At 53.8% G+C, this 9,049-nt stretch overlaps 1 protein-coding gene across 2 annotated transcripts in view; it reads left to right on the forward strand.

Moving 5' to 3' along the window:
• Nucleotides 1-6,095, forward strand: part of VPS53 (VPS53 subunit of GARP complex) — a 69,849-nt gene extending 63,754 nt beyond the window's left edge. For both annotated transcript variants that reach the window (XM_075113459.1, XM_075113460.1), the window contains 2 exons: nucleotides 2,555-2,659; nucleotides 3,040-6,095. In XM_075113459.1, the coding sequence (XP_074969560.1) occupies nucleotides 2,555-2,659; nucleotides 3,040-3,210 (276 nt within the window). In that variant the 3' untranslated portion in view covers nucleotides 3,211-6,095. The remainder of the gene's footprint in view (nucleotides 1-2,554; nucleotides 2,660-3,039) is intronic.
• The last annotated feature ends 2,954 nt before the right edge of the window (nucleotides 6,096-9,049 follow it).

Here is a 9,049-nt window from a genome sequence, read left to right on the forward strand (position 1 = left end):
AGAAGTTAGGTTTGATCCCGGGAGAAGCCATTGGGAGCCATGCAGTTGTACCCTTCTGGGCCATGGGACTGTCCCCTGCTCACCAACAATGCTGCGAAGATGTTCCCGTGGGCGAATCAGTGGGACCTGGGGTCAGGCAGGACGGGCAGCTGCCAGCCAGAGCCTCCCGTAAACCGCAGCCAAGGCAACGAAGGGGTTGCGGAGTCCAGCCTCTCTCCATGCTCACCTGCCGCTCGGCGTGGCTTTGCTCCCATGCCCAAAGTAATGTCACAGCTGAGTTTGCGTTCTGAATTCAGAAATTAGTTCTGCAATTCCATGCTTTTGGAGTAAGGTGACCGAGACGTTAGTAGAATATGTTAAAGCCAGTCTAAATGTTCTTAGCAATTACCTGAAGAAAAATGCCCTGCTACTGCGAACAGAGGAGCGGCGGGGAAGATTGGTGCCTGTTGCATACAGAAACAGGTCTTTCCTCGGAGCTTAATGTGAATCAGAAAAGTAATGGTGTTAATTTGTCTAGCCTTAACATCACATTGGCTTCATCGGGACTGAGATGAAAGCAGTATAGGAAGTGCCTCGGGCAGGGAGCGCAGGCTGCCGCGTGCTGCTGCTTCGAAGGATGCAGAGTAGCAGCGTGAATGCTTTTTCAGACATCCCGTGCTTGCCCTGCTGCTGCATAAAGCACTTCTGCTGGCCCCAAGTGAGGGCTCAGTGTCAGCCTAACTCGTAATCAAACAGCGATAACGGAGCTGTTCTACAAAATAATGCCCGTGTAACCAGCGGCGATGGGGCCAAATGGTGGCTGGGGCAGGTTTGTTAATCGTAGTGACTGAATGGATCTCCCTGAGCCTAGGTAACCCACGCACAGCCTTTGGGGCTGGTGGCGGCAGCCATCTGTTGGGCTTGGGAGAGAAAAAAAGGCTCTTGGAAGTGCCTGCTCCCGCTGGACCACCAGTATTTCTGTAGGAAGGTTTCCCTGGGGGAGCCCAGAGCTGAGCGGCCATCTCTGGCTCTTCTGTTTGCCGTGTGGGTTGTCTCTTTTTATCAGTCTGTCTCTGCTGCTTCCAAATTGTACATTAAAGAGTCTTTTCCTAAGAACTAATTCACCCCATCGGAAGCGCAGGCCAATACGCTCCTCCTCGGTGCTTTCAGGGCTCTCCTCCCTAGTACCGAGGTGGTTCAGAAGCGATGCCTCTGTTGCAGACAGCAGTACCACCGTACAGGAGCGTGCCTGGGCTTATACCAGTGCAGCTGGCTCAGCAGGGGCATCGCCGAGCCCGTAGATGGCACAAATGAATTCAGCTGAGCCCTACAAAGCGCAGATGCAAGTGGGGAGGAGGGTGTCGGGGTGTGCACATCCCACAGAGCTGTTTCCTTTCTCCTCTGGCTATGCTGTCTGAAGTTCCAGCTTTCATCTTGGCAGAAGATTTTTACAAGGGCTGTAAATTAAGGATTTATAAGTGTATACATGGCTATGATGTTTCATTGGTCTGAAGCACAGGAAAAGAAAGAAATGTCTCGGTGACAGAATACAGTGTGGGGTGAGCTGGGTCGATGGAAACATATGGAAATGTTTTCAGAGACAGGGAAGAGTCTGGTCCTGTGCTGATTCTGCCCTGCATGTGTGCGCACACACACACTCTCTCTCTCTCCCCCCCAGGAGGATGGGTTTGTTGCCCAGCATTATCAAAAATGTGTTCTCTGTGGAGCTCACTGCTTATCTAAGGAAAATACAACAATGAGTAATCAACTTTCCAGCTTCAAGGCTATTTTCATGGGGTTGTTTTTCCCCCTGGCTTGACCCGTTGCTGGGACTAGGAGGGTGTGAGCTCCGGGGCAGAGGTCAGCGGGGGGTTCACGTGCTGCATCCCTGTCTCTCCGGAGAAGGGTACAAGAGGAACCGCACCCAAAGGACAGCACGGCTTCGTGTGGCACTGCTCACCCATCAGGTTTCCTGTCAAAAGCAGGAGGACTGCAAGGCAGATTGCTCTGACCCACGCTGACCTGGGGCCAGAGGGAGTAACTGCAGAGTGTGGTCAGATTCCCCCGCGGCGCGCAGTCGCTGCTCTGCTCTGGGCAGGAGGGAGCGAGAGGGATGCACAGCCAAAGTGAGGGTCTGGACTGCATCCAGGCTGCCTGATCTGCTGGGGACTTCAAGTGTTCCCACCGCCACCACCGCTGCCTTTCTCCCCCAGGCAATTCCCCAGCCAGTCCTCCCCATGCAACAAGAGCAAATCTCGAGGTTTGCCAATACGCCAATACCTGCCAGCCCACAGGCGTACAAAGTCCTGCTGCTCTTTGAAACATGATACGCAGCCCCTTGGGTCTGAGCTCTGCTGCTGCACGGAAAGAGACCCCGTCCTCCTCCCTGCGCCTTACTTCTCTTCACTCACCTTTACCTCTCAGTTACTAGCAGCACGTACAGCCTCGTTCTCGTTCCATAAGCGTTTTATTTTAGGAGAAGCCAGTCCTGCTATCACTCGTGTGCCTGATTTGGCTGGGAACTGGCTTTAACTCGTAGAATTTGTCTGATCTCTTTTTACTCTTGTCTTGGCAGGTGGTTATGGCTCCGCACGAGCCCCCGGTTGTGTTTGTCGACAACTACATCAAGCTCCTTGCTGACTGCAGCACCGACACTTTCCAGAAGATTCTGGACATGAAGGTTAGAACCAGTCCCACAGAGGTGCTGCTCATTCGCTAGCACTGCACTGAGATTGTTTGTGACTTATTTTCTCAGTAGAAATAGAGAGGCTTGGGAGTGGGGAAAAGCACTCTAAAGCCAGTGTATTCTCTGTACTCTGAAAGCGTGTGGAGTTGCTGCTGAAGAATAGCTTTTCAGTTCACTTCATGCTCATACCTGCTCTGGCTCCTGGGGCTGAGCACAGTTGTCTTGGGATCATCCGGAGTTCTACATACAGCTCTTGGTGGGTGAATGAAAGGTTGAGGTTTGAAACGGGCTGTCCTGCAGCTATTCTCACGCACGCCCGCTCCCAGATCAGCGAAGACTAACAGGCTTGCTTCACTGTTCTTTTGCTCCTGCAGGGTCTGAAGAGGAGCGAGCAAAGCAGCATGCTGGACCTGTTCCGCCAGCGCCTCCCAGCTCCCCCCTCCGGAGTGGAGAACGCCGGCTCCCTCTCGCTGAGCGCTCCTACGCCCGAGCAGGAGTCCTCTCGGATACGGAAACTGGAGAAACTCATCAAAAAAAGACTCTAAGTGAGCAGAAGAAAACTCTGTTGCTCAGGACTAGCTGCAGTGACGGGGAGCAAAGCTCGTCAGACTTAGGATTTACAATATGCTGCTGAAAAACCCCTGTCCCATCATTCCCGTGCCCTGCGATCCCTTAACCATCGTATACCATGGCGCTGCATCTCCATCCTCTCCAACGGAGGATCTGACCAAGGAGGTTGCCCTTAGACAGCTTAGCAGGAAGGAAAGCCAGGACACGGCTGGGTCGACACGGTGGAGAAAATAGAAGTATCTGGAAGTCAGCAGCTATAAAAACAGTTTACGTGGATTCAGAGAATATCTGGCTGCGATTCACTTGGTGTCCCAGCCTTCAGCCTGGCTGAGCTCTGCCTGCAGCACTGAGGATTTTGCCTGAGAGTTCGGTGTTACTGCTCACTCCCTGTTGGCAGAGCTGTTCCTCTGTTTTGTTATTTATTGTCAGGGGAGTGGGGAACCAACCCCAAACCATCACCACCACCGCAAAGAAAACTCTACCCTTTCAACAGCTGGGATCCAGGCATCTGCAGCTCCACTGAATTAATGAGATGCCCAGGAGAGAACCCCACAGCAGATTTCTCCCCTGCTCCCAGGACAGGCATGCATAAACCACCAGTAAAACAGCAAGGCAAGTCCTTTTCAGAACAGGAGGAAAGGACTGAATTAATGCCTTCTGCACCTTGGCAAACCTCCTGCCAGCAAGCCGGCAGCCTCGGTCGCTGTTACAGCTTAAAAGCCAACCTAGACATCTGCGGAGCCCATCTCCAGCTGCTTGTTATTTCTCTCGCATGTGTTGGACTCGCCCGCTGCCCCCGACGGGAGTTCCCGTACCGCATCTCGCCCTCTCTCCACAAAGGGCCGTTCATGGAGCAAGCGCCAAAGAGCACCAGCCCCTCGCGCTCGTGCCAGCCGGCGTCTCCCGAGCAGGGGTGTGCCCCTTTGGCACCTTCGCTGCCCTGCAGGGAGAGATGCTGGAAATGTTGGCTTTAACAGGGAGCCTGGGCCTCTTCCCGGGATGGGATGCTTAAGCCAGCCTTAGACTTCAAGGGCCTTTCTCTTCTACTCCTCCTCCAAGCTTCAGCTTGCACCAGTGCAGAGAGGAAGAGAACCAGAGGTGAAGTATTTCGGATAACTCAGTCACAAAGCCAGTGTGGAGCAGGGTTGGGGTCGATGGACGTGTGCGCTCTGCCCACTGTGTGAGTTTCCCTAAGGAAGGAGTCTCAGTGCAGGGAGACATTGCCTCATCGTTAGCAACGCTGGATTTCTTCCCAAATTCCTCTCTACCCTATTTGGGGGACTTTGAAGGCATACACCCAACCACAAATGATTGAACCCCATATGGGTTTAGGGGCGGATCGACCAGTCGTGCCTGCTTTATTTTAACTCAAGCTTCACTTGCGTGGGCAGGAAACAGAAGTCCTGTACCAGTCTGGCAGGTGAGGAGCAATCATGCTGTCAGATGCCTTCGTGGGAGGGTCGTGCTTCCCACCAGGTCAAGTTTGGGCCTTAGAACTATCTTTATTAGGGGCTGTGCTCGCTAGGGATTGTAGTACACGCTGCTGCGTGTCCGGGAAGGGATTATACACGCTCCAGGAAAATGAGCTCCATCCACCCAAACCCGGAGCTTCACTGGGACCGGGGAGGGAGGAGGTGAAATGAGAAACCCCCGAGTGAGGTAGAGCCCGGGCTCATGCTGTGTCTGCCCCTTCGTGCTTCAGCACCATCCCCTCTAGGGCGCAGCGGGGCTGTGTGTTCACAGGGGTGCCGGCTGTGCCCCTTCCCTCTCCTCAGCCCCGTGGCTGTGGGAGGGCAAATTTGGTGCCTGGCTTGGTAAAATCCCATCGTCCCTTTGCACAGCCGCAGGTCAGCCTGCGCTTGAACGGGCGGGGGTTGATCATGGGATTCGAGCAGAAGGAATAAATCCACAGAGGTGAAATCCTCCCTGGTCAGGTTTTCTAACGCTGCTCAGACCGATCTGCTGCAGCAAGGTGTGCGCTAGCAGGTACACCAAGTCCTTAGGATGTATTTTCAGGGGTGCCCAGGCTTGGGCCCTGGCTGCGGCGTGCGGGTGCTCAGCCGCAGAGGGCCGTGGCGGTGGCGCCCGTTGCAGAGCAGCAGTAACAACGCTCGTGGGGAGGGACGGCAGTTTCTTGTCACTCCGGCTTTACAAATCTTCCCAAGCCTGGGTGGCCTCATTGATTTCCTCTCCTGATTTCATGTCGGGTGACAAAAGAAGGGACAGTGGTTGAAAGCATGCTGGGATTGTGCATGGCTGCTCCCCAGGGACAGATTATCTCCAGGTGCATGTGCGGGGTGGTTCAAATGTTACCAAATGCAATAGCCGGGGAGGAGGGAACATGGGTTTGCAGAGATTCATTATTCTCGTGGGGGTTGAATAATTTATTTTAGATTAATTTTTCTTTGCTCTGTCTATGGATGACACTCTAACTAAATTATGAATAGCTGAAGATGATGTTCAAGTTATCGTCGCATGTCTTTCCCTGAAGGCTTCTGTTTTATTTTCTGCATTTTTCATTCTGGAGACAAGAGGAAATAAAAGGAAAAATGAATTTTTAGTTTCAGCCTTTGAAGAATGCCACAGGTCTGGGTGTTTGGAGTTCCACTTTTAGAGCACAAGTCCATGTTTTTCTACTTCCATTATAGAGGTTTTGTCCCCCTGGCTCTCGGGTATTTATCAGATCTGGCATGTTCGTATGTGTCTGTTAGCTGTTTGGGGTTTACATCTCCGGGAAATAAAGGATGATTATTTTTTCCCTGTATAGAATGCCACTTTCTACAGTTTTTGGCCGAGGTGTAATTCTGGCTGTATGTTGGAGTGTGACACTAAAATGAATTAAATGGTTACTGATGTTCAAGTGCTGGGTGTTTTCTGTAGAGCTGCCACGCAGCAAACCCCCAGGGCCGGGACGGACCTCACCCAGAACGCGCCAGACCCGGGGGTCCGTGCCGTCCGTCTCCATTGCTCTCTCCTGCAGCTTCCCTCTTTTCTGGCTTTTCCACCTTCTGCTGCTCCAGCAAGCAACTCTCCGCCGGCAGCATCTGCATTCGCAGCCGCTTCCCGCACCGGGCAGGCGGCTCGGCAGAGCTGACCTTGTGCTTCTAAGCAATTGGATCGTTTCTGATGACTTTAACTGCTGGAATGATTTCTGAGAGATCCTAATTTTTCCTTTAAAATTAAGAGGTAGTGCCTTTTTTTCCACACGATGCATGACATTGGAGGAGTTTCCTTCACTTGGAGAACTAATGACTCATTTGCCTTTCTCCTACTGCTCTGCTGGTCCTGGCCCCTCCACCCATGGGCAGGAGCAGCCCGCACCAGGCCACACGGCTGTTTATTGCTTTCACCAGATTTACAGCCGAGAGTTCGAGCATCTGAGTGACGATGTCCAAGTCTCCACAAGCGTATTCTTGGCCGCAGCTGGGTGGGCGGCAGATGCGGATGCTGCTCGGCAGCATCAGGCCACGGCTCCGCTGTGCTTAGGAGAACGAGCTGAAGCATCTGTCTGGGCTGTGTCAGGGCAGGCGTTGGCAGAAGGCGTTCCCCTGCTCTGCTGGGGCCGGTTACGCCAGCTAGTGCTACCGTCACCTACGATTCCGAGGTCAAAGCCTGTGCTCGTTCCCTTCTGTCAGCCAGAGCAGCTCCACTGGTTGCGAGCTGGAGTCCGGGTGGGAGCACGTGGGCTCGAGTACTTTGCCAGCCTTGCCTTTGAGAGTGCAGGGAGGTTGGGCTGGCAGGGGTCTGGGGCCAGCACTGCTCAGGGTGCCGGGGGGTCCCTGCTGGGTGGGGGGCAGGGGTCACTCCTTGGGCCCTCACCTGGGCTCACCAGGACCAAAGTACCACGGTTTCCCTATGCTCAGGCCCCTGGGAAGTGGCGGTGCCCTCCCGTTCGCAGGACGCAGGGAGGCCACGGGGCTGCCACCGGGGTCTGGATCCCGTGGGGAGGGGAAAACCGGCCTTTGCCGCTTGCAGCGCACGGAGCTTCCCGAAGACCCGGGAAAACCTCGGCTCGCGGTTTGGCGGTTCACGAGGGTGGCGGAGGCAGGGCTGTAAAAGCCGATCAAAACTCAGCAACTCCAACGATGTGTCATCAGCGTCCATCGCCGCCGCCGAACAGCTCAAACCACTCCCAGGGCTCCCATCGATCCCACCGCTTGGAAGCGTCGCTGCGCGCGCGACTCCCATGCCCGGCGGGTTCGCGGTCTGCCCCGCAGGGAGCAGCCTGGCGTTTCCCATCATTTGGAAATAATTTTCCATCGTTATCAAATAACACGGGATCCTTCTGATTTGCTTCCCCCGCCCACAGCGATGGCCCCCCGCGCGACATCAATGTGCCTATTGTTCGGTTGCTGATTAAGCCGAGCACGCCCAGCCCAGTGGAAAGTCCTTTATGGAAGGAGGATCTCGATAAGATACTCGTATCTGCTCCGTCTCAGCTGTGTGCGGGCAGTTAAAAAGTAAATAACATGGACAAACAGGCTGTGATGTACAGGCAGGGAAAAGATTTCCGGTGCCATCGGGGATTGCACAGCGTGGTACGGTTTGAGAGGCTTCAAAAGAGACAGGCTTTCTGAGAGGACAGAGTACACATGCCTTAAAAGCAGGGCCCCTGTGTACAGTGGCTATCAACGGTATTTTAGTTATCAGGTTGTTAAGATTCTGGGTAAACACTTCCTTTTCATCCTAGCAGGTGAATTTGCAGCTCTGGATGTTGGAGCTGCGGGAGACCCTCAGGTCTGAGGCCGGTGCGAGGCAGGGCGGGCTGCGGAGCCCCCTCGGCAGCTCAGACACCTCTATTTCACCTGCCGAGCCCAGAAACGAGAGCCTGGAAGGGCACAAAAAAATCTGTCATTTGTGTCAAGCCAGGCCGGAGCGGGAGGTTTTTTGCTAGTAAATACAGAGCAGGAAGATTTCCAGAAGCCTGCGCAGCTCTGCTCATCCCAGGCGCGCTGGCTGCAGCCCCACGCAGCTCCCCCGGCCCCGAGATCCCTCGCACTTGGACCCCAACCCCCACGGAGCCACCGCGGGGACACCCACAGCCCCCAGAGGCGGCTGCCGGGAGGTGCCACGGGGATCCCCCCACCTCCTAAATTGAATCAAGTAGGTTATCGGCAGCGTGGTTTTTAGCCCAGGAGCTGCACGGCAGCTCTGAAATAACGATCGCGCTCATCTGGAAACTGCTCCAGCGTCTTCTGAGGCGTCTAATTTCATAAAGGGCTTTTATGGGAGCTCTTGGAGCGAGGAGCGATCAGCTTTCCCATTGCTCGTGGAGACCAGAATCTTTCTTTTTTTGGGATGCGTTTAAATCAAAAGGAGGAAAACACCTGTCCAGCACATTTGCACGGACCCCAAAGATTTCAATCAAAATTTTTAATGTTCCTTTTCTTCCCATCTGCATTTTTCAGCAAAGACAAACAGCCTCATAGTATTTCTTCAAAGGAATGTAAATTCCTTGAGGAAGTCTCCGGAGTTCCCAGCACCACATAGCTGCAAACCACAGACGCCTATGGCTGAAAGCTCTGCTCTGCTTTTAATTTTGGGGCAGGGAAGGAATTCTTTTCAGGGGTTTGGGTTCACTTGTGCTGGGACCGTCAGGCCAGACTGCTTGTTACTGCACAGGGGAGTGTTGACTTTGGCCAGCTGCAGGCAGTTGCTTTCCCTCCACGAGAGTATTCCCCCACCGAATCTGATGACACGGCGCAATTATTTCATTAGGATTTTCCAAAAAATGTTCCTTCAGTCTCATCTAGTGCTAGAAAGACCTTTTCCCTCTGTTTTCTTGTTTTGGCTTTGGCAGCTTTGCCCGAAAAA

This window comes from Phalacrocorax aristotelis, chromosome 18, assembly GCF_949628215.1.
Source record: "Phalacrocorax aristotelis chromosome 18, bGulAri2.1, whole genome shotgun sequence".
Lineage (NCBI taxonomy): Eukaryota > Metazoa > Chordata > Aves > Suliformes > Phalacrocoracidae > Phalacrocorax > Phalacrocorax aristotelis.